Source organism: Chaetodon trifascialis, chromosome 6 (genome assembly GCF_039877785.1).
Source record: "Chaetodon trifascialis isolate fChaTrf1 chromosome 6, fChaTrf1.hap1, whole genome shotgun sequence".
Lineage (NCBI taxonomy): Eukaryota > Metazoa > Chordata > Actinopteri > Chaetodontiformes > Chaetodontidae > Chaetodon > Chaetodon trifascialis.
The window spans coordinates 26,866,126-26,891,155 of NC_092061.1; the positions used below are offsets into that span (position 1 = coordinate 26,866,126).

At 41.7% G+C, this 25,030-nt stretch overlaps 1 protein-coding gene across 1 annotated transcript; it reads left to right on the top strand.

Annotated features, from left to right (window-relative positions):
- On the top strand, positions 1 to 25,030 carry npdc1b (neural proliferation, differentiation and control, 1b). The gene is made up of 9 exons (XM_070965092.1): positions 1 to 400; positions 12,165 to 12,332; positions 16,826 to 16,915; positions 17,004 to 17,198; positions 18,967 to 19,033; positions 20,195 to 20,276; positions 20,731 to 20,810; positions 20,938 to 21,037; positions 24,102 to 25,030. Exons 1-9 carry the CDS (start codon positions 331 to 333, stop codon positions 24,171 to 24,173), a joined length of 924 nt encoding a protein of 307 aa, XP_070821193.1. The 5' UTR covers positions 1 to 330; the 3' UTR covers positions 24,174 to 25,030.

Here is a 25,030-nt window from a genome sequence, read left to right on the forward strand (position 1 = left end):
AGCTCAGCAGAGGAGAGCATAATCATCCAGTCATCGGTGTGCATCCATGTTGCTACTCAGCGTTGGAGAACAGACACCCTGCGGCAAAGACACAGGAGGCTCCGGATGATCGCTCCCGCTGCCTGCATCGTTTCCTAAACTCATTTGGTTTCCTGACTGTTGTCGTTATTTATTTCGTTTTTCTGAGTCCTCTCCTCCCTGAGCACCGGGGGATGGGGGAATGAGCAGCACCGACTCCCCTCCGCCGCTGCCGCCTCCTCCTCTTCCTCCTCCTGCGCCTCCTTCAGTCGGTCTCCGTGTCCCCTGTCAGTCGTCGGAGCTGAGGCCAGGATGCGGGCCCCGCTGCTCGGCCAGGCTGCGGTGTTTGCGGCCCTGTTGGCGCTGAGCACCTGCTTGACAGGTAAGGAGCTGCAGCCACCTGCTGTCATTCATACACAGACTGCTGCTGTAAAGCTGCAAGCGGCCAAAGGACCATCGTGCATCACCCGATACCCTAACATGCATGGTGCCCACTCCTCAGATGACGATGATGTCTCTGTCCAGTGAGGAGTCTACAGTGACCTTAGGCACTCATTCATCTTCTGTGATGTGGCTCTATTCTATATATTTCAATATTCCCCGAGGGCCCTTCAGAGTTCATGGCACTACTAATTGACCCAGACTAATTTATTAAAATATTTCTTGTTTGTCATGGTTGGAGCCTTCAGTGTATTTCAGCGGGTTAGTCTGTTTATGGCACAGCACAGCCAGTGTATGATGACCTTATCATGACTGGTTGTGTTTTTTTGGATCTCTTTTGTTATGTGTACCATAATTGTGTAATATTTATGTAGAAAGTTGTTATGTAGCCAAGTTTGTAATGGATGTATCCGAAATTGTTCCAGAGAATAGAGCTGAAATGACTGAGCAGTCCTCAACCAACAGAAAGTTCTGACAAAGCAAGTGACTTTAATCACCATTATTCATTTCATCTGAGATGAATTGAAACTGAAGTTGAAACTGAGACTACTCTGTTTTTGTGATCCTCGCACTGCTTGTTTTGCTTGTTAATGTTCTACTGATTGCTTAATCAGTGAATCATTTTGATGCTCGCTGAACTGATGTGAAAGCAATCATTAGTTATACTGGTCATGTATACCACATAATAAAATGTATGTTATAGGACTTAGCTAACTGAGACTACGTGAGGATGAGTTGCATTAAGCTGATTTGATTTTTGAATGAGTTGCTTTTAGACGCCTTTTCAGGCTGAAGCTGTGGTGCCTGTGTGTCAGTGTAGTCATGACCAGTACGCACAGATTGGTGCCACGGTGGCTCCAGGCTTTTCCGTGCAGTGACGTGCGCTGGGAGACCACACAGTACCAATGATATTAGGCTGTGAGGTGGGAAATGGATGATTCAGTGACAGAGGAATGGATGGAACACAGTGTTTTCAGGGCGTGTCAGTGGACATGCTGGTGTCATAGCCTGAGTTATCATAGCAGAGTCGGCTGTGGTCTGCTTGTTCTCAGAAACACATTCCAGCTGTCAGAGCTGAAGAGCTCTCCCTCATTGTCCCGGACGACCATTTAACATCACACACTTTATTCTGAGGTGTACACAAACTGCTCTGTTATTTTATTGAGCATGAAAACAGCTGGAGGACCATCACATCATGATGCAAACACACACACACTTCTTGTGTTGTCACTAGCGTCATGTCACGCTACTGTACGTCTCTACTGAAACACGGATCATTACATTCTTTAATACAGGGTGACACATCCTGGTTATTAGCTGACAGGCAGGAGGCCACAATACAATTCCTGCACGGAGTCTGCTGGAAAACAGATGAAGAAGTTTGCAAAGACCTTGGTACGTGAGCAGTCAGTCAGCCCCAACGGAAATCACACAGTACATTTCATGTGTACCCCGTCCAGAGTCCAGTTGCCTGTCCACCACTGTGGTTACATTTATTGTATTTATTCATTGAACATAGTAATCAGAATGAGCAGTATATGAAATATGAATTATGAATAGATTGTTTCCAAAGTCAAGAATGAACCTTCCAGCTCAGTCACAATCTTTTAATCAAGTCTATTAATTAACCGGTTTCTCAAGTCATGATTTAAAGGACACTTTGAAGTGAATGACAGTTCAAGTTCTATAAAGCATGAAAGCAACATTGTCCATTCCTGAGAGGAAATTAAGTTGTTGATGATGATATAAGAACGCCCTCATCAGTCTTTTCTGTAAAGGTTGAACTTAAATGTAAGCATTGTTCATTTAGAACTGCTGTCATACAGATTCAGGGATAAACTGTGGTTTAATTAGCAGAAAATGAGTTCATATGAAAATAATCCACAGCAGCTTTCTGTGGTCAGAAACAAACAGCCAAGACTCCCGGATGATGACTGATATTCGATAAACCAGCTTGACCTCAGATTCCCCATCACTGTGACTCATTTCTGCTCTCTGAGCTGGACATTAACACCTGCCAGTGTGTCATGGTGAGCCGTCCCACAGTGCCACAGTGCAGCTCGTGAATGTGTTTTTAATAGTTTTCACACAGCAGTGGATCTCTATGCCAACCCGCTTAGGGAAAGTGCTTTGATAGGGCAGGTTTATCATCACATCAGCACATGATGGATGAATATATTCACAAGAAGTGGATCCAAAAATAACCTGGCTGCTTGGTCTCTAATGAGGAACTGACAGTCAGCTGGTGGCTCCTGAGGGATTTGGGTCCATATGTAATAGCTACACTGACCAACAAGCACAGTCTCTAAGATGAGTCTGGAGCGTTAGTCAGGCTTTTTTACTTTAATTCAGCTCATTGGGTTTGCGGTGGAGGTCTGGGCCTCTGGCTTGGCCGTGGTCCCTGATGAGCTGAAATCATGCTTCCACTCGGCTATTAAACCCCACATAACCTGATTATGGCCCGTGTTGTGTAAAGGAGGCCACTGCTGCTGTTGACTCAGTCTCCTGGACACTGTGTACTGCTGCTCTGCATGGCTTCAAGAAGATAAGAATGCTCTGCTTATCAAAAGGCCTTTCACAGGATGACTTGTGGCTAAGAAAGAAAAAGAATTGAATAATCATGTTTGGAAGTGAAAAGTTTAACATAACAGTTTATGTGTTGACAAGTCTGACAGCGTGTTCAGCACCTTGGTTGTGTTAGTGTGAGCTTGCTAGAGATTTGGCAGAATCAGCTGTCAAAGCAGCAGTAAGCTTTTAGAATAACACTCAGATTTACATTTGGAAAAGATCCTCAGCTCTTTATTCGCCACACTGGCAGCGGAGCTCAGTGGTAATGTCCACTTGTCTGTCTGTCACGAGCAGGTTTGCGTTTGTGCTTTTGAGTGAAATGTCTTGGCATTACAGGTACTACAGGTATCAGAGGGAATTTTAATTTAGAGATAGATACATTTCAGTGGATTGTCTGTGTGAGTTAAGGGCTTTTAATGGAGTAAAACCCCTGAAAACTTACCAAATTTTGTGAGAGCCGTCACTGAATTTTCACCTTCATTGACAAACTAGGGCCCTTTGCTCCTTGGCCTTTTTGCTTTGACACATTAAAAATACATGATATATTACAACACATTCATTTATACATTATTTATCATAAATCCCACTCTCTAATCATCATCATCATCATCATCATCATCATCATCATCATCATCATCATCATCATCATTATTGGTGATATACATGGAGTTTTAGTGTAAAAAGATAAGGCATTCAGTTTCATATTGTGTGATGGTGAGCTCACACAGCAGTTTGATATTTAGGCTCTTTGCTGATTGTACATTTTGTGTAGTGGAGGACAGATGGTTTATGTCTCTCTCAGTCTGACTTCTGAACTGCAGCTGCTCTGAGCTTCACACACTGCAGTGTGTGTCTGGGACACAGATCAGCATTGTCAGCACACCTCTATCAAGCAGTGTGACTCTCACTTTGCACATCTCACCTATTAGCAGTGATCCTCTGTTGCCCCTGAGGTCACCCATAAACCGCCTGTGACTGACAGTAAGCCTCACACGGCCCTGCACTCAGACATGGCTGTGTGTCAAGCTGTCTGTCCATCTGTCCATCTGGCAGGGACAACACAGGAGCCATGCCCTCAATGGCCTGGGGAGCACGCAGAGGTCCTCATTGAAGACTAATGTGGCAGCAGTGAATATGCCTTTGTTCACATGTTTACATGAGGGTCTTATTATGGACCCCACTGCTTTTCTTTGCAAGAAACGTCGACTCTGCATCTGACTGGTTGCCTTTGCTGGTGAACTGAAAATTGCGAAACCTGTGAAAAAATGTTAAGTTTCCCATTTAAAACACAGTCACCTCGTAGCTGAAGCGTTCCTTGTTTTTAGCCATGCTAGCAGCATGGCTGTAGAGATGGCAGCGTGGATCTGTCAGTCTGTTGGTCCACCACTTTGGTTCCCTTGATGGGCTGCCATGAAATTTTGTAGACATTCATAGTCCCCAGAGAATGAATCTTACTTTTGATCTGGTGTTTTCAGGCGTCAGTTCAGTCAAATATGACTCACTGTACATCTGCACAGTTCATTTAGTTGTCTTATTATTTTCTCTTGTGAGCCCTCTCAGCAGTCATATATCTGTCCAGAGATCCAAGTTTGGTTCATCTCTGCAGAACTGACTGTGCAAATGATGCACAGGGCCTCTCAGGGCCTCTCAGGGCCTCTCAGGGCCTCTCAGGGCCTCTCAGGGGCCAGTAATCCTGTCGTTTTGTTTCATTTTTGTTGTTTTTTTAAGTGTCTGTCTTTTTTTAACTCAACATGTTAGCTGTGGCTCAGGTAGCAGAACAGGACGTCCATTATTCATAGAGCTGGTTTTGGTGTTTATGCTGCTGTTTGTGTGTCCTTGAGCACAAGGACGCTGGACATCAGATTGCTCCCGATGAGCAGGCGAGTGCCCTGCATGTTAGTGTGTCTGGGTACAATCAGTGCAGTTCCATTCTCCATTCAGCAGCAAATTTCTATATTTCTATATCATGTTTTATTATTTTTTTTATAGGAAAAATGTATCCAAATGAAAATACAGTTTTTTAGAATATATTTAGATATTCCAGTTATTATAGGAACATTTTTTGAGTCACTGAGAAAAGGAGATACACTTTGTATAATCAAAACTACTTGTGCCCATTAGTAACTCAGGATAGAATATGGCAGGCTGTCATATCCACTGGAAAGGGATTGTGCTTTCAGGGTGGATTACCCAGATGTTATTACTGTGGGGTTTTTTTTACCAATAGAGCGCTGAAATGACATTCACACAGTTCATTCCTTGTCAGTCTCATTTATTCAAGTTATGTGTTCCTGCATTTCTTACAGTGATGCCATATTAACAAATGCCAACATAACAGCTGAATATCATAGATTGTCGTACATGTTGTTATTTTAGCTTTAAAAACAATGAGTGATGAGCGGAAACAATGTCCATAATGTTCCTGTGTGTGCATGGCTAATGTTAAAAGGTTAATGGCTGCATTATATCGAACTTTTATCCGTCGGTTGTAATTTGGGGTTCACAGTCTTGACCTCTAGTACCACCGTGCCCGGTGGCATGTGCAGGTTAGGGTTTCTGGATCTGTCAAGAGCAAGACAACAGCTGCACCGTTGGTATTTTATGTACAAGGAATTGAGAGTGGTCATGTTAAATGAACATTTAAGATTTCAGTTCTGTGAGTTTGGTTTGGTTACTTAACAAAGCTTGGATGGTACGGTGGACCAAGTGCTAACACTGTCGCCTCACTGCTAGAAGGTCCCGGTTCAAATCCTGCTGTGGGCGCTGGTGGCGTGTCCTCCACCATGCCTTTGGTGCCTGCTGCTCGAGAAAAAAAAGGGGGCATGTTTGCATGTTCTCCCCGTGCTCATCAGGGGTTTCCTCCTTAAAAATACCCCCACTAAAAACATGCAAGAAGATCACCACCTGACCAACGTGATGAAAGAGATTGGGTCCCCGGGTACCGGTTAACATTCTTTTATGTCACATTGTTGGAATGAAGCTGATGTGTAACAATATCTTAATTACTCAAAATATAAGATGACGCCTGGTTGCCAGCCTGGCAGCCACTTTTAAAAGTTAGTGTTGAGCCCTGATTACATAAATCATGATAGAAGCCATGCCCCCTGCCCAGCTGTTTAGGTTTTATTAATGCAGTTTTAGGAGTCGCGCAGTTTGGGTTGAAGCTTAAACTGTGATTTTAGAATAATTCTTTCCTTGGAGTAAACCACTCTTTCTCTACATTTCCCCTGAGTTTTTACCATGAATAACATTTCAATTTTCAAGAGAGATCTGCAGATTATTAACCATACAAATATGTTTATTTGATTTTCTGATTATATTCTTTCATATTCATTATATCATGTATGTAAATTGTGTGAAATTATCCCGTGCATGGTAGTTGCAGTGCGCTATAACATAATCACATGCATTGCAGCTGCACTCTGCAGCCTCTGTATGAGTGCCAGCAGTGTCGGGCTGTGAGAACATACCCAGCATCAAAGCTGACATTTCCATCTCAGTGAAGCAGCCTCTGCACTCAGTAACGGCTGAATTTCACTTCCTCAGTGCAGCAGACAAATGGACAATGTTGATGATACTTTTGCATTCAGATGGCTGAGACTCCACCCAGATCAGGACAGGTTTGAAATTATTGTAATGCCTAAAACACTCAATAGGTTCAGTAGGCAGCAGCACACTAATAAAGATGATTCATTAAAATACACTTCATCATAACCATCCACTGACACCCAGGACCCTGTTATTTAAAAAGACGAAGAGTGGCTCGGATTCAGTCCTTTTAGTGGTCATTGATCAGAGAGTTCTCGCTAATGCTACAATAAGGTTTCTATCTCTGCATCTGAATTTACTCGTAGCCATCTATTTTAAGACAGGATGTGAATCAGAAATAGAACACAGTATTATTTGAATTTCTTGGGTAATAATTGTGCATGGACTCATCCAGACTGAGTGCAAGGCAGAGGTGTGTCCTTCAGGTGAAGCTGACCTGTCTGACACCAACAGTCTTTATGTTGCCGGTTGGGAATTTGTTTCCATGTTGAAGGGCATCAGAAAAAATATCTTCTGATGGTCGAACATACACCAAACAGCAAGTGTGAAAAAATGAAAAGTAGATCTTCTTTTCTGTTTAGAATTCCAAATAAATAAATACAACTCTGATGCAGCCATTTTATAGTTATACAGTGACTACATTTTACAAAGTTTGAGGTCCATTTCACATTGTTTCACATTCGCTATGTCATTTCACACGATGTGAAGTGAAGAGAATGATACCTGCTCATTTTTCTCAGTGTGACCTCTCTCTCTACCAGTTGGAAAAAAACAAGCCATTCAGAGCTCAATAAGGAGGATTAAGAGCTGGGATGCTGTCCTCATGTGTCAGACCTAGAGAGATAAACAGAAAAACTGCCACAAAAAATGGCAAAAAGTGTGGATGGCATTGACGCAGCTGTGCATGTTGTTGTTAAATACAGAAATAGCAGCTCTTAAATTTGCACATTTCTTCAATCAGTGTGACAAACGTTGCTCCATGCAAGCTCTACGGCAGCTTCTGTGCTGACTGACATTGATGCCGGCTGGACAAATATTCCGTGCTGATTGGTTTGTATAAAAAAAAAATCAGCAGTTTTTGTGCTTGTCATCATGTTTAGTATAAGTTAAATTGTTAACATAAACATATTGATTAGTGCAGCTTTAGGATGAGGAAAGAAACCTTTTAACAAATTGTTTCATGTGAAGATGTGTTCAAATCCAGGTTTCAACTTATGTATCATTACAGTATTCAGATGTAATGTAATACAGGGCATTTCTAAACACCGTTCCCGCCCGCAGTGCTGCCCATCTGAGCCGACAGGAGTCAAATACAAGAGTCAGATGTGGAATAAATGCAACAGTAGTGGCCTTAAAAAGCCTGCAGCTGCCAAACCCTATTCACAACCTCTGAGGACGTGACATTCAGTACAGCCTTGAGATGAAGGGAAAGAGAGCATGAACATATTTCCTTTTCTCTGACCAAACACAGGACATGGGGTTGCTAGGATACTGTGACTTTAGAAGAAAGTGCATTTGACACTGTGGGAATGACACCCACACTGTGGGTGCTCAGAGACTCTGCTGATAGTATGCGACGCCTAATATAACACATGCTCTGATGCATTTAACAGCCGTTTTCACATTGTCTTAATGAAGCTGCTCTGCAGTCAGTTCTATCAGACTGTGGATTTGTTCAGAGCAGTGCAGTTTCCACAGTCACTGTTAAGTTAGTGCAACAGGTGCACGCAGAACTGACTTTTATTTATTCATGTTGGCTCATTGACATTTAAACAGTGAGGATTTTCTATTGTGCATGCTCTATGCGTGGCATTAAACAGTAAAAAATCTCTAGATTTTTTGGATTATTATCAAGTTATTGTTTAGATTCTAGCATCTCCACACCCTGTTTTCACCCCCACCGTGTTAGTGTTTTCTCATGATGCAGTGTCTTGCAAATGCTACTCACGCATTTCACTATCTTGCATGTCACTTGTGCTTACATGTCTGCAGTAGATGAATGCAAAGTGTTCTTTCATTATGCTCACTGAGGTGTTATCTTAAGCCTTTAGACAGCTATATGTTTCAGCTTTTTTGTTTCTGAATTTGGTTCTGGAAATGAACTGACTGCATGCAGCAAGTTCATCTTCTCACACAGTATCAATGTGGTCTATACTGTGGCTGAGAGAAACAGAGGAGCATATTATCCCAGTGCATTCTACTCTCCATCGTCCAGCTGTAAAGCTTTGCATAGATTAGCCACTGCTGTTGTAGTCTCCGCGGGCAGGCCATTGTATGTATGAATGAGGTATACATTTTGATAGCTGCTTCAGCCGTGGCATTGATCATAGTGCAGCAACATATGCCGTTGCAAAGTGGTAAGTAATAAAAAGTATTAAATATTTCAGAAAGGCATTTGCAAATTTCATTGTGCAAAAGCACATGTGTCACATTCTAAAAAATGTCTGGAAATAGCTGTGAATGCTGGGAACTGATGTGCTCTGCAAATGAGATGCTGTTTTGGAAGCATCTTATGCTGCAGAGAAGTGATAAAGTCTCTGATTCCATAGAAATTTTCACTTGATCTGCTCTCAGTTAAGAGTTTAAAATTACAGTTTCATTGACACTCTGAAAAGAACATATTGATCATAGCAGTCTTTCAGATTTTCCCGTGCTTTTGCGGTCCCTGCCTTTTTTCTGCTTGACACACCAGACTGAGACAAACCTTCCATCCTTGACTTGTGCATCTGTGCGGTGACTCACTGCCTGATGATGTCACATCTCCTCAGTTGCCATGGCAGTTGTCATGGCAACCGCTGTCTAGGTTCCCGTAGTGGAGACGAGAGCGATTCTGACGAAGAAGCTAAAGGGGTTAATATTGATAGCTGGATCTAATTATTTTCCATGTGGCACAGGGAAGGCTTCCAGAGGCTCTGCAGGATGAAGAGGCCAGCTTTATTCTTATCTGCTGCACACTGGGGTTGGGCTCAGATGTCTTGAGGTAATGAAGAAAACGCTGTGAGCAGTAAATGGATGCACTTTCACACCAAAACAACAAGTGCAATAGATACTCCCTTTGGGGGAGCATATGCAGCAGTGTGATTCTCACTGAGAGTACTGTAGGGGTGTAACGGAGGATAAACCCAACGAACCCCATTTTATTCACCTGTTATTCGCTGCTTTCATACATATACATCAAAGTATTGAAGTTATACAAAAAGGATGAGAATGTTATAATGTATGATGCATATTCCTAGTTGTTTGCTCTCTGATGATTTATTATTTAAAGTATAATTACCATTGCATTTCATGATGACACTAATCTTTATTGTATAGCTCAGTTTAAGATGAAAAGAAATGAGTGGTTAAAAAAAAAATTCAGAAATTATTGAAGTACAAAACCAAAATTCCAATAGTTAATAGCAAGATTTGACTTTAGATTTAAGTTTAACTTAAATATTCGTACCTGCTTTTTTCAGAGAGTTAGACGAGATGTTGTTGAATAATGTCTATGTATGCTAACATGACATTAACCCACAGTCTTGCATGCAAAACAACACAGCATTCACAGTTAAATAGATGGCTAGTGTGGTCAACTGGAACATTGCCCTACTAAGGGCCTCCAGCAGAAACCTCAAGCAGAACCAGGCTGTGGGTAGGCGGACATCTGCCGCGACCAGTTGGGCTTAGAGAGAGACAGAGAGAGATGCACAGCAACAACACTAATAGCAAAAATAGAATGTTGACTAATAATAATCACAATAATAATAAGACTAATAGTGGTAACAGTGGTGGTGGGCATTAAGCAGAAACGTGGCAGGAGGCGCAACTATCATCCACAATCGAGGCGCGGGGGGGGAGAGGAGCTCAGTGTATGATGGGATGTGCCCTGGTAGTCTAAGCCTATAACAGCATAAACAGGCAAGCCTGAGCCAGCCCTCACTGTGAGATTTACCAATGAGGAACATTTTAAGCCTACTCTTAAACACAGAGATGGGGTCTGCTCTCCATACTGAAACTGAACAGTGGTTCCACTTGATAGAAGTTGCATGTTGGGTATTCACGAACCGGCCATCCCATAGTTTCTGTATGTAATGCCTCTCCATTCTTCTCTGTCCTTTTGCCGTAACGCTCAATGACCTGACTCAGCAGTTGGAGTAAAGAAGGCATTCAACTCAATATGAAAGTGCTAGACCATGTGCAGTACTTCATGCACTGTTGCCTTGAGCCTTGAGTGTCTCTTTCTTTCCCGTTTTCTCTCCTGTAGACTTCCTGGCGGTTGTCTTAGTTTGGCATTCACCACAACATCATTGCCCACAAATACACCGCCTGGCCTCCACCCGTAACAAAACAAAATCACAGCAGCAGCCCAGATGAGGTCAGGCTGCCAACTCTCATCTGTCCTCAAGTTACAGGGACATTTTCAAAGCTGGCATTTTCCTTGGGACATGTTGGAATAAAGCTTGGCTGTCGTCTCTGACCTTCAAATGCACCATTTTTATTGAGATTTGAGTAGACTGCTTTGACTTTTGTGTCACTCCAGAGAAAGATTTCTAGTTTTGTGGTGAAATGAATGCTGTGGTTTTTGATAAGCTGTGACTTGCTTAGTTAGAGATACTGGCTGTAATTGTTGATTCAGATATGACACAAACACAAACTCTGCTTTAGAAAAATGAAACATAAAAATGCAGTCTGTGACTTTTCCGCATCCACATTTATTTATCAAGTAAGTACATTAACTGCTGAGCCCTTATCCACAAAAATCAACAGTTGACACTGAAAGCTAAATTAGAAATTGGATGCCTAAGACAAAATGTAAAAAATGTGACCATGTTCTTCACAGTATACAGGAATGATGGGTGGTTCAGTCAAAAATAAATGTCATTCACAGGAAGATGACTCACAGTCAGTGTGTGTTTGTGTTGAATTGAATTCAACAGTTGCTAATTGTTCCAAGTTTATTGTCTGACAACATAAGATAGTGGTAGTAACTAATAGTAATAAGCTTTGGACAACTGATGTTATGGCCATGTAACATTCATCAGTTTAATTTTCCATAACATTTTTAGAAATATGCTCATTTGTTTTCTTGCTGAGAGTTAGACATGATCAGTGTTACAGCATTAAATATACAGCAGCCAGTTAGCTTAGTGTACCTTATCATAGCACAAAGACTAGAAACAGGTGCAAACATGTCGCCTGATCCGCCTACCAGCTCCCCTAAAGCTACAGACATGCTGTGCCTTGTTTGTTTAATCAGTACCAAACAAAAGTAGAAAACAACATGTGGTGGTTTTATGGGTTGTGGCTGAGTCTGGTTGGAAAGAGCCAAATTAGCTGATTGTGCCAAGCAGAGCTAGCTGGATGTTTCATATGGTGGTAGTGATCTTATTATCTAACTCTCTGTAAGAAGAAATAGTGCATTTCCCAAATGTCAATTAGGGAGAAAAAAACAGAAAATGTAAGTGAATTTTGTGAAATTACAAAACCAAGATCACAATATTTTGGACTGGTTGCTTGAAAATGACAAAATATGACAGTAAAACATGTGAGCAGTTTCATTTCAGGACAGCATAAGAAGTGCTTCTGTGTTGTGTCTTCCTCCACAGGATCTCATCTGTGCCCTCGGAGTTTAGACTGTGCCCGGGCCGGACGACACTTCTGCCAGCCGGGCAGCTCACACTGTGGCCCTTGCCTGCACCCTCTGGTGGAGAACTCCCATGGCCGCTGTGTGGTCAAGAGGAGGCATGCTCCTCACTCTGCTCAGTCCAATAAAGGTTGGTGGTGGGTCTGCACTGTGGCGAGATAGTCAGTATATTCAGTGTCTGGTCTTTTATTAACAAGGCAAAAACTAGAGCCCTGCATCATTTGTTATTATCCAAATTACAAAACAATATAGAAAATGTCATCTGCCTCTTCTTAGATTTTGTGTTTAGAGCACAGCTGAGGTAACCCTGAAGACATCATCAAGGCTATTTTCTCTCATTTACAGAGATGAACAGTAGACCACCCCCCTGAATGTCTTCTCAGAATCAGAGTCCGCTTTGTTGATCAACTGTGTTCACTTATTGAAGGAAGTGGACTTTCAGTTCTAGTGGCTTCTGGAGTGTGTAAAATAAGAAGAGGAGCGGTCCCCTGTAATTATATCCAAAAGCATAAACAATGAACCCTAGAAATAAATTAGAAGAAGTATCAATGAGACTATAGAGCACAAATATGAACACACAACCATATGAAGAGTCAGGGTGCCTGTATCAGGGGCAGAGCTGCTTTGTCCAAAACATGGACATTTTCTGGAACAATTCAGCAACAATACCCCAAAATGAACAGTTGCAGACTACAGCAGCTGGCTGCTGGTGCCTGCACGGGCCACCCAGTGACTGCAGCTCATCTAGAATACAGCCTGACCAGCCTTCAACATCCTACATTCAGGACATGGTCAAAGCATTCATTCCAGCCCATATGCTACGCTCTTCTACTGCCACTGTTTGCTGCCCTGGTTCCACAGTGGTGAAGGCGCTGCCCATGAACATCAGGACAGCAGAAACTGTACGTCTTCCATCACAGACTGAAAGCTCATCCGTTCAGAGCGATGATTGGGGCTAGATATTGACCCTCAATACTTTCTTTGTATAGAGTGAAATATTTGCGTAGCACATTAAATGTCTTGTCAGAATCATTGTAGTTCACTGATTATTAGATCACATAGTGCCAAATTTCAGCAGTGATTTTGCTTATTTTAGTAGGTTTTTGCAGCTGGCTGCTTTTGTGATGTTAAAAAAAGGTTTTACGGAAAACAAGTATGGCACCAAAAAAGTGTTGTTTTGCAGATATCAAGGTATAGCACAGATGCAACCAATTTCAATCTGATTAGTTAGTTAGTTTGTTTTATTCTATATTATTTGCCACGTAGAGGCAGTGGAACTGCTGTTGCTGGGAACAGGTTTATGAGAGTGCAGTGAGACTGAAAAGTGAAACCAAAATAATGAGCTAAAAGAGCCAAGAGGGACTGCTGAGTTGGGGATAATTCTCTGTGGGTTTGTCACCACAAGAGGACTGTTTTGCATTACAGTTTCAATTGATCCATTTTTAATCTTAAAAATGTAAAGATTAACAAGCCTCTTTCAGAGATGGCTACATCATCAGAAAAAAACATTTCATAAGATAGTGGTTATTAAAATACATGGGATGTACTTGCTTTGAAAAATGTGTTATAATGTGTCCTTTTGTTGTGTTTTTTCCATAAGTGCTTTTATTTTTACAACTACATTTGTTTGTTTTAGGTATGGCTCAGGTTTTGGCAACAGCTCAATAGTTTTCAAAAAGGGGAACAGAGCTGGTGGTGCGTGCGTCGGTCTGAAGCTGTGGGTCTGACAGGAACTTTGGGGCCTCAGCTCTGCAGATTGATGATATTGAGAAAAGTGCAATCAGCAAAACCGAAGGCCAAGCAGTCGACCCATTCTGAGCAGGCACGTTTTGAATGGGCACTGCACTAGTCTGACTATAACTGAAGAAGACTCCGTCTGTCCTCTGCGTTTCTCAGCCGCTGTCCATCTGACTGACTGGCCTGTGTTTTGCTGAGGATGCGAAGAAGTGCAGTGTTGAGCGTGAAGCCGTTTGGATTAGTGGTTCTTGAGAAAGCTGTAAGCAGGCCAGATGATCGGGCATGGTTTTGAACGCGCACTGCTCAAGTTCAGAAAGGCTACTGCCAAGCTGGATTTACCTGTCAGTCTCACTGACTGACTGATCGAATGACTTCTGTCCTGACCGCCCTGCTGCCAGCTGAGTAACCCACTGCAGTAAAGGACACAGTGACTGTGTTCAGCGCCTCATGAGCCACAGTCCTCTCCTCTTTGTCACTAGCCCACTCTCCCACCTCTCTCTGGATTCTTCCTCCTGTATCCTCTCTTTGCTCCTCTCAGAGGGTTAATGCTCTGCTATGAAATGTTTCAAAAAGAACAGAAAAACTAATTGGATATTTTCCATACATGAAAGACTGCGGTTAACATGCAAAAAGCCAGTAACAAGTGTACAGATGTTCTTTAGATCCAGTCATTAGCCATATGCTTTACACTGTGTGTTGATATTGCCTGCCAGTGTCATATCGAACATTCAGGCCAAATGAACTGTTTATTAGCCTCACACTGTACCAGTATATGGGTTAGCCGAACCTGGCCTTGAATTGAAGGAGAAGTCTGTAGATAATCTATGTTTTTCTTATTGGCAGTAAATTCCATGTGCAGACTGTGAAAATCTCAGAGACTTATCTGCATGGCTACATACCACTAGTGGTAATGGAGAAACTGTTTTTTGTATTTTGGGTCAGCTGACCCTTTAAAATCCACTGACCATAGCGATAGTCTGTGAGGCAGCATACACACAGTATCCTCACGTTTCTCTTCTCATTTCTCTCCTCCTTGTTGCCGTAGTGATGCTTTTCATTCTTGATTCTCACACCCTAACCTCCCACATTCTCTTTCTCCATGTTGCCATCAACCCACACTTTGAACAGCTGGGCTTGACAATAGAGCACCAAGCCACCCACCCACACACACACCCACACACACACACACACACACACACACACACACACACACACACACACACACACACACACACACACAGACAGTGCACCACATCTATGCATTTGCTCACTATGTATCTCTCTCTCTATAGATAGATAGATAGATAGATAGATAGATAGATAGATAGATAGATAGATAGATAGATAGATAGATAGATAGATAGATAGATAGATATAGAGGGCAGCACGGTGGCGCAGCAGGTAGTGCGCATCCCTCACAGCAAGAAGGTCGGCAGTTCGATCCCCGGGTCAGGCAGGGCCTTTCTGTGTGAAGGTTCCATGTTCTTCCCGTGCATGCGTGGGTTCTCTCTGGGCACTCTCCCACAGACCAAAAACATGCTCATTAGGTTAATTGATGACTAATTGTATGTCTCTATTTGTTGCCCTGCGATCGACTGGCGACCGGTTCAGGGTACCCCGCCTTTCGCCCAATGACAGCTGGGATAGGCTCCAGCCCCCCCCGCAACCCTGCAAGGGATAGTCGGGTATAGACAATGGATGGATATAGATATAGATATAGATATAGATATAGATATAGATATAGATATAGATATAGATATAGATATATTAAACACATACAGTAGATGAAAAATATTTGACACATTTACAACCTCTGCTAACAAACACATATTCATCTGCCCACACACACACACACACACACAAACACACACACAGAATTCACCCACATGTGCTGCATGCATGCCTACACACTCCCTGCTGTTGTTTTTTACAAGACACACACCTCGCCCACCCACGCATGCACACACAGCGTCGCTCTCAGCTCTCACGCCTGTGTGACTTCCTCCCACTCGTCAGTGTTTTGAACTGCCAGGCAGTGTGATGTTGCTCTGCAGTGCAGCACACGATCACAGGAGGTGGAAGGGGCATGAACGCTCAGTGAACTCATTAAAACAATCAAGACTGCAGTTATTTGTTATGCCACATGAGGGCGGTGTTATCGTTTTTTCTTTGAATCCACTGCTGCAACCCTCAGTCGTATCCAAATGGGCAGGACATATAATTTCCAGTAGCAGCAGAAGCAAAGAGTCGATATCAGTTAATCTGTGTGATTTTTTATTTATTTATTTATTTTTAAGAAGAAAGGGCATTCTGAATGTCACATTTTAAATATTTAAGAATGTATTTTTCAAGTCTTGGTTGGCCCCAGCATTGACTGGACTCAGACAAAAGACATGACTTGGTCTTAAATACTGTGTGATTTGAGTGCCAGAAGATTTTACTTGACTTTATGCAAAAACTGTCTAGTCTCAAGGTAAAGTAAGAGGAATAAAGAAACACGATAGACATTAGCAAGCAAGTCATGTGTGAATTGTATGTCCAGTGCTCTGATTTATAATCTGCATTAAAACTATGTGTCCCATAGTAATGGTAACACAGACTGCAACAACTGTGCTGGTCCCAGTTAGAAGCTAGCTGCTACACCCTGTTGGCTTCCACCTGAGCTAAGCTAAAACTCAAAGATCAGATCTTCAGATCTCCGTAACTGGCTGTATGATGGGAAATGGATGAGTTTGACCTATACAAGGGAATAACATGATTTTACCTCAATGTTAAAGGACTAGATTTTGACCATGATGGGTGTTCGAAGGACTGATAACAGGGTTCTAGCAGTTCTATTGCTAAATGTTAAAGGCAGTGACTGGTTCTGGTTTTGTGTCCTTCCAGGTAAGACGAGCACTTACCCTGAACTGGATGAGGAGATTGATTTCCTGTCTGCCATCATCAGTGAACAGAGAACTGAGTCCAGGCTACCAGGTACTGGATAGGCCACTGATTTACCCATATATGTATTTATCACCACATCGCTGCTGACATAATGACTCCTTTAATTCCTTTATCTCAGCTCCGCCCGTCCAGGACGCCTCTAATCCAAAATCTAAGCAGCTCAGCGTGCCCACATCTACCACAGGGCAGCCCACGAGCCAGAGCATCCAGTTCACCAGCATGGCTCCACCCACCACCACCACAAACCACACCCCTGCAAGGCTCAGCGATCCCATCATCCTCCCCTACCCATCGAATGACCACATCTTCATCAGTAAGTGTCTTCCGTCCTTTAGCCATGACTTAGTTTCTTGTTTCTTTCCTCTTTCTGCTTGTACTTCTTGAGCTTGAAGAAGAAACTGACCTGAGTGCTGTTGTGAGGTGGATTTGGTTTGATGGACCATATTCACAGGTTATTTATTTAAATAACATTTATTTAAATAACATTTATTCAAAAACACAAAAAGCGATGTTCAGGAAGTTTCCATTGTGATTTGGTGTTGTCAAGTTTGACTAAAACAGCTCAATTTCAGTTAACATCAGTATTGTCCCATAAGAGGACAAGGAGACATTAAAACACTTGTACTATACACACAATACAGAATATAGTAAGAGATTTATGTGATAAAAGCTAAGACAGACTGCAACAGAAAGAAAAGGGCTAAGATGAGACTTCAATAAAGCATGACACTGAACAAGCAGCTGCCATTAAAAAGAGCAGCAAAGTAATGATGATCTCCTATTCAACATTGTTTAAATGCTAAAAAGACAAAGTTGCATAAATAAATAGAGTTACAGATAGATTAGACTCTCAATGTGATTTGTCACCTAAATATCGCAGACAAGGAAGACAGCTCATGGGTGATTTTTTGACACTAGTGCCCAGGTGATTTCAGTTTCACACATTTAAATTCCTGTAAGCAATATTTAGGTCTTGATTGCAAAAAATGAAGCAGGTACATCTGAGCTTTAATGTTGGTGTCTTATTTACACAGAATTTCAGCAAAATCCTCTGTGTCAGTATCCCTTAAAGTCTAGATGTTGTGAGTATTGTGCTGCACCAACTGGTCTCAAGATGAATGTAAGAATATGGAAAGTGACCAGCTGTTGTGACTAGGGAGCCAGTGGTACAACACACCAAATTGTCAACGCCAGGGAGGAAGGATTTCCTATGATTTTAAAATGAGATATTTCCAGAAACGTATTGCTGTTTTGTCAGGAAACATTAGCAAGCAACAGTTCCTGATGCAAGCATGCTTTTCTTTGACACGGGGGAAAAACAGTCAGCCACTCAGACTGGTTTGAATTTGTTTTTCAGCATATTGTTCACTGTGTTTTTCATTCAGTAATATCATCAAAACAGTGACATGTGAAGGCTGGATTTCAGCACTAATCCATGGTTGTTGTCTGGTCAGGTTTTTGTCGTCCCATAAAATCAGTACCTTAAGACACAGGCGCACACATGACCTGCAGCATTTTTTCCCATTGGGACTAGAGATGGCAAAGATTAGTGGGAAATACCAGAATCTCATTTTCCAGTAAACAACCCGCAGAAGCAGCCAGGAGGATTCAACTTAAACTGCCCTCATTTTCAATCACGGAAATAAAGATGAAGGAAAAAACATCTTTTGAACGACGCCCATCTTGACGTGAGCACGCATTCAGAGATGTTCAGAGTGCAAAATATTTGGATCAGGGTCATAAATGACCTCCTTTGTTCTAAAGAAATGTTCTGAAATCTCGGGACTGACCACAAATTTAATATGGGCAAGCATAGAACAAAACTAGTTCATTACTGCCAATTAGTTCTGTCTCAGTCCATTATGTCATCAATGCTGTTTTCACTGCAGACACTGAAAGGCCTTACCACCACCCTGACACTCAGCAGCTGTTAGTTTCAGCAGCTGGTCTCTTCTGTGAGCTCTGCACTCTGCTTCAAACGTATTTCCAGAGCTTTCAGTCAGGGATCATGTCTTCCTCTGACACCTACAGACCTGCACTGCGCTCTCTCCCTCTAACTGTCTGTATGTATCTGTTCTCAGTCATAAGCAGCGTCTTCGTTGTAGCCGGTTCGCTGGCTTTGATCGTAGCAGGAGCCTGTTGGGTCAGGTAAGATATTCTTTCCTCCCTTTCTGAACTCCTGCATGAGACTTCAAATGTCATCTCTGTCCCATTTCAGGATTTAACGATATAGCATATAGAATTACTCTATTTCATCTTGATTAATCTGTTGATTATTTTATCAATTAAAGTGATTATTTGATGTATAAAATGTAAAAAAAAAAAAAAAAAAAAAAAGAAGCCTTTTGTAAACATCAGAGGCTAAAGAGACATCTTAAAGTTTCTTGTTTGTCTGATCAGCAGTCTAAAACTTAAAAATATTCAGTTTCTAAGAAAACAGGTAAATATTCATATTTGATTTGAAGAATTATCCGGTTCTCAAGGTTGGAACCAGATAATTCTTTGAATTTTTGCTTAAAACAATTAAACAACTTAAATTAACATCTTCAATCAACTAATTAATTAAGCCACCAACTGTTTCAGCTCTACTCCAGTCAAAAAAAATGCTGTTATTGATGTCTGCTAACAAAAACCTTTGTTGTTAAATGAAGTTGTATTCAGTGATTTTGTGTAAAGGGTGTGCATGTGACACTGAAGTGTACAATCTACAAGCTACAAGTTTCTATTGGGTTCATTCTGGTAACGTTTTCCTTCTTGAGTATGCTGGAGTCAACCTGGGAAGCATTGGCCTCCTGATTGGACAGTTTACCAAATTATACATATGTGCACAAAACTTTTGCAGTTTTTCTGCATCTGCAAAACTTTATTACATGTGCACAAACTTATTTTTTTCTATTTACAAATTCACACGTTCAGCGACGTGCATGCAGTGTTTTCACATGCATGCAAAAGGTGATATACCACTGCAGCCTGAGAAATGATTTGTGAGCAACTAATGACCCTTATTTGCTCCCATAAGAAATAAGAACACCTGGATGTAAGTCAGGTGAATACACGTCCCAAACCTTAATGGATGGAACGATTTTGTAAATGACAAATAAGAAGTTGATGCTTGAAATGATCTGCTTTCTTCCTGACGTATCTTGGAAGAAAATGATTGATTTTCGATTTTGAGAATGATGTTGAGAGTTTCTAGTTTGCACCGTTTTAAGAAGTCCTAATTGTCCATCTGTCGGTGGTAATTTCACAAAAACACAGCAATGCTTGTTCAGAATCAGAATCAAGTACTGTACCGTGACTTTTTCACAGACTGCAGAAAGGGGTACGTCTAACTCAGAAGGTGGACTACCCTGTGTATGGACTGATGAGAGCCCAAACCTTTGACAGTTTGGTGAGTAGAAAATGTCTATATTGTTTCACTACAAGGACTTCACACACAAATACATGCACACACACAGCAGAGACGCAGTGGACAGGGTGAAGCATGTGCTTTGGCTGCATTTACACAAAACCCAGCAATGTGACACCATGCTGCAGGGTTGTGTGGAGGTGTAGGTGTGTTTATTTGTGTTTTAGAAGGTAACCGCCATGAAACAATCAGAGAATACAGTTTTATTTCCTTGATTCACTGCTTTGTTGGGTTAATGTTAAATAACTCCTTAACACTGTTCTCCAGCAGTTTCTTTCTGGGTAGCACCCCAAAAAGACAAACACACCTTTCCTTTCAGCTTGAACATGTGCAGTACAGACATGCTGTGAAGAGAATGTCAGCTTAACAGTGTGACTAGATCTGGATGAATACCAATGACTTTCTCATGTCCCCTCTGCCCCTCGCTTTTCTCCAGCCTGGGGACAAGAAGCTGGCCCACAGTGCCCAAATGTACCACTACCAGCACCAGAAGCAGCAGATGCTCTCCCTGGAGAAGTGAGTCACCCTCCAAACCCAGACACGCTCATCTTTCCTGGGCATGCGTGCGTCTCCTGTCCCTTGTCTCTATCCTATCCTCTAAATATTTTATGACTGTGTGTGTCTTTCTGTGTGACCTCTGCAGACACAGGGATGACCCAAAAGTTCCAGACTCAGGAGCGTCAACAGATGAGGAGAACGAGGATGGAGATTTCACAGTGTATGAGTGTCCTGGATTGGCACCTGTGAGTAAACCCTGCATTATTATCTTGTAATAAAAGTTAGACATTACTGTGTATATCATCAGCTCAGTATAATATATGTTGTCAGTAGAAAGCCCTTAATCAGATACAGCTTAATACAGTTGTAATGGAACTAAGATGTCATTGTGTTATTGTGTCACATGTGTTACATGTGTGCCTTTCCTACAATTATAAGTCAAAAAGGCCCAAAACTTGGACAGGGTATCTTTTGAAAGGTGACACTATATATATATATATATATATATATATATATATATATATATATATATATATATATATATATATATATATATATATATATATATATATATATATATATATATATATATATATAACAGCATACCAGAATGATGGGGTGAAACCCAGCTAAAAGCCTCTACCAAGCATTGCCACCCAAATGAAACATAATTCATACCCCAAACACGAAAATAGTGCACGTCAGAGGTACGGCATCTGCTGATTTCACCACTTCAGGCAAACCACAAAAGCCCAGTATCATATGAAAGCAGAGAGTTTGATGACCACGAAGATGTCTGCCTCCACACTGTGCGACGGAAACTCGGCGAGCTAGCGGCCAAAGAGTAGCAGAAAAAACTTTGCTAAATCATAAAGTATGTTTTACTTTTGCTTTTTGCTTTTTTGTGGTCAAAAGTTATATTCCAGCCCGTAAAAACGCTGCTAACGTCTCCTCCTATGACTCTGTGTTAGTTTGAGATCAATCTTGAAGGTCCTGGTTGTTGACATAAAGAGGAGGGGGTTTCTAGAGTGGAGGGAGTGCTCTTCATGCAATAACCTATCTCTGGGCTTACTTCCTTCTCGATCATCATTGGTGTTACTGTGGTGAATTTGGGTGCTGCCCCTCGATTCTCTTGACTCTGACTGGTCGATTGAGGTGTCGGTCATCAAAACAGACCAATGGGTCGCTGAGCGATTGACCAGTGTAACTACTGTACGCAGTTAGTTTCATCGCTCGGTCTCATTTACACATGAATGAGCAGAGCGCTCACAGAGGACCCTGCTGAGCAGCCCGAAGTGTTATTTTACTGTTTTATTTGCATTTCATCCTTTTATGAGAGCTAAGAACAACAGCAAGCAGAAAAATGGCTGAAAAAGTGTTTTCAACAGGAGTTTCTCCGTGTGCTTGGACGAGATAACGGTAGTGGTCAAATCGAGCTTCTTCCATCTCAGGCAGTTGGCAAAGGTGAAGCCTATTCTCCAAAGTCAACACTGGATTACTGTAACGCGCTTTATTTTGGAGTCAGCCAGTCTTCCCTCTCACGTCTCCAGTTGGTCCAGAACGCTGCTGCTCGTCTCCTGACTGGAACACGTAAGAGGGAACACATAACGCCCATCCTGGCCTCCGTCCACTGGCTGCCTGTGCATTTTAGAGTTCACTTTAAGATTCTTTTATTTGTTTTTAAATCTTTAAATGGTCTCGTCCCGCCTTACCTCTCTGAGCTGCTTCATCTTTACGCTCCTGCTCGGTGCCTCAGGTCAGCTGATCAGCTGCTCCTGGAGGTACCGAGGTCAAAGTTGAAGCTCAGAGGGGATCGTTCCTTTTCTGTCGCTGCCCCAAGATTATGGAATGACCTACCTTTGTGCATTAGACAGGCCCCCTCATTGTCCATTTTTAAAACTCGTCTTAAAACACATTTTTATTCCTTGGCTTTCGACCAAGCTTGAGACCTTGCTCCTGTTTTATTGTGTCTATTGTTTTTATTGTTTGTCTTATATTTTAGGTTTATTCATTTTATTTATTTATTTATGTTCCTATGTGCAGCACTTTGTCACAGCTGTGGTTGTTTTTTAAAGTGCTTTATAAATAAAGTTGAGTTGAGTTGAGTTGAGTTGAGTTGAGTTGAGTTGAGTTGAGTTGAGTTGAGTTGAGTTGAGTACTCTGACCAGATGCGCCTGAATGAGCGCCTGGACATACCTGTGTTAAAACATCTGTAAAACTGCTCAGGTTCATTTTTTTAGCATGTACTTTCACACAGTCACCTTTTTCTTGAGTAAAAATTCAACAAGATACATTGAACGGAGTGGACTTTTTTTGTTATGACTGATACCATTGCTATTTTTAGATACCGCAGGATACCTTATTACTGGATTACCGCCCAACCCTAGTCTGAAGTAAAGTGATTAGCACACACATTTTTTTTGGTCCTTGCAGGGAGATTTCCATCACATTTCCATGAAAAATAAAGTCAGTCCACTGGGACATCCTCAGATGGTGACAGTACATGAGGACTTGTTGGTTCTTGCAGACGACACTGGAGATATCGGCTGCTTTGCTCATAACGTTTCCGTCCACGTCTTCATATTGCAACAGCAGAGAGTTAGGAGGCAGAGGATGGTCACTGAGCTGTAGTCAGTGCTGTGTTCAGGAGCAGTGTTTTCTGTGGGAGAGAATGACTCCCTTTGGCGTGGACTTTGGGCTTTGTGTAATTTTGCAGACATTTTCCATGCACAAAAAAAAAAAACTATATAAAACACAGAAGGAAAGGGGAAAACCTGAAGAGCATACCACGGCCTCTTGAACACTGACAGCCAGCCCACAGGCTACTCTGCCTGTTTATGTACACAACTGCTGTATTTGTACCTCACTTGACCAATTAGGATCTCATGCCCACAGCCTACAATGAAGGAAGTGCCTCCTGCTTGTCTTTCATGTAAAGTTTGAGCTAATTGCAGTCAATTGAGCAGACTGGCGCTTCATATAGCCAATGAATATGTAGTTATATATGTAGCCACTTCAGTGGGTACTTAACAGTCAGATCACAGAAATTACACAGGGTTTTTGGCAAATTGTTCAGCGATGCTAAGAATTACAGATATTTACACTGTGTGTTGGAGTGCTGCTTCCAGTTTGAAGATCATGTACTGTGATTTTTGTTACATTTAACATGTACTATTAATCCACGAAATCTAACTCCAGTTTGCAAACACCTGAACACAATCATTGGCCTGACAGAGAAATCATTTCATTTCTGCTAATGAACAATGTTACTCACGGTCTGTTCCTTTCTGTTTTCTCTTGTCTGTTTAGACAGGGGAAATGGAGGTGAAGAACCCACTCTTTGACGACTCCACCCTTTACTTTCAGAGGTTCCACAAGTAAACATGGACATTGAGAAGTTTGACACTCTTGAATTTACATACATACACATACTTTACATACACTCCTGTGCTCAGTCCAGCATTTTAATTGACTGGATGAAGAGTGTAAGGTACATGGAGGAGGAAGAGGATGAGGAGTGACACATTCATGGACATTTAAAGGACAGGGCTGATTTCTTGTTTGAAGCAGGACTGAATCTGGGACCAAATTCTCCCATTCTGTAGCCGTTCTTTTTTATGCCATCACTCTTTCTTCCTATTTTTGCTCACAAATTACAGTAGCCAATATCCAATAACTCAAAATGACCTCTGTCAGGTGGTGGACATGCATATTGAATATAATATCCTTTACTAAAAGAGCAGATTCCTGTACAAGGACAGCTCCGATGCCACTGAGGTACCACAAGTATTTCTATTAGTTCATTGATAGATTTTCATGAATATCCATGTTTATTAATCAGTAAACAGTCCTTAATTCATTGAGTTCTCACTGCAGGTTTTTTTCCTTTTCATTTAAGTACTTTTTAAAAAAAAAATGGGATTTTAATTTTTCCTGCCTCCATGCAGCACCGTGATCTTTATCAGTATGTGTTATGTAGCCATTGTGTTCTCAGTCTAGTTCCTCTATGCATGAATTGATTATGCTGTGTTACGAAAGTCAATATGCATTCACAGTCCTTACAAGTTTCTTGTGCAAACTTGCTACTGATATATACACACAGTATACACACACACACACACACACACACACACACACACACACACACACACACACACACACACACACGCGCGCGCGCGCACCCCGGTCAAAAATTTCTGTTTCTGTGAATAGTAAAAATTGTACAAAGTGGACTGATC